Raw genomic sequence first — 775 nt, forward strand, 5'->3', positions numbered from 1 at the left:
CTCAGCAACTTAAGTGAGACCCTGTTTCCAAGTAAAATATAAAATAGGTCTGGGAGTATAGCCTGGAGGTAGAAAAGCCCCTGGGTTCCACTCCCAGTACCACCAAAAAATAAAAAAATTAATAATAATAATAAATAAATAAAGCATAGCCCTTTTTTCTTTGGTGGTACTGGGGGTGGAACCCAGAGGCTTTCTACCTCCGGGCTATACTCCCAGACCTTTTTTATATTTTATTTGGAAACAGGGTCTCACTAAGTTGCTGAAAGCCTCACTAAGTAGCTGAGGTTGGCTTCGAACCCGTGCGATTCTCCTGTCTCAGCCTCCCAAGTGCGGGGATTACAAGCGTGCGCCACCACGCCCGGCTCAAAGCGTAGCCCTTTTAGGCTGACTTGCATATATCCTGGGTGGCCTATGGGTAACCCCCTTGGCAGGTAGGAGGCCCAGTATCCTTCCCACCAAGCCTAGGACTTATTGGTGACCCCATCTTCTCCCTCCCTAGGTATACAGGGCTGTGGCTGCGGTGCAGAAGGCGGCGGAGGAGCTGGCTTCTGGGCATCTGTCATCTGCCTTCACTGCCAGCCAGGAAGCTGTGACGTCCTCTGAGCGTGCCTTTTTTGACCCCTCACTCCTCCACCTGCTGTATTTCCCCGATGACCAGAAATTTGCCATCTACATCCCACTCTTCTTGCCTATGGCGGTGCCCATCCTCCTTTCACTGGCCAAGATCTTTCTGGAGACCCACAAGTCCTGGAAAAAGCCTGAGAAGATAGACTGA

The 775-nt window shown here is 50.5% G+C and overlaps 1 protein-coding gene across 1 annotated transcript in view; it reads left to right on the top strand.

Annotated features, from left to right (window-relative positions):
- PIGS (phosphatidylinositol glycan anchor biosynthesis class S) overlaps nt 1-775 on the top strand; it is a gene marked incomplete at both ends in the record, with an annotated part of 17,680 nt that extends 16,905 nt beyond the window's left edge. Inside the window, one exon of the mRNA XM_080714003.1 lies at nt 500-775. Coding sequence (XP_080570129.1) covers nt 500-775 — 276 coding nt within the window. The remainder of the gene's footprint in view (nt 1-499) is intronic.

This window comes from Muscardinus avellanarius (assembly GCF_963383645.1).
Source record: "Muscardinus avellanarius genome assembly, chromosome: 16".
NCBI lineage: Eukaryota > Metazoa > Chordata > Mammalia > Rodentia > Gliridae > Muscardinus > Muscardinus avellanarius.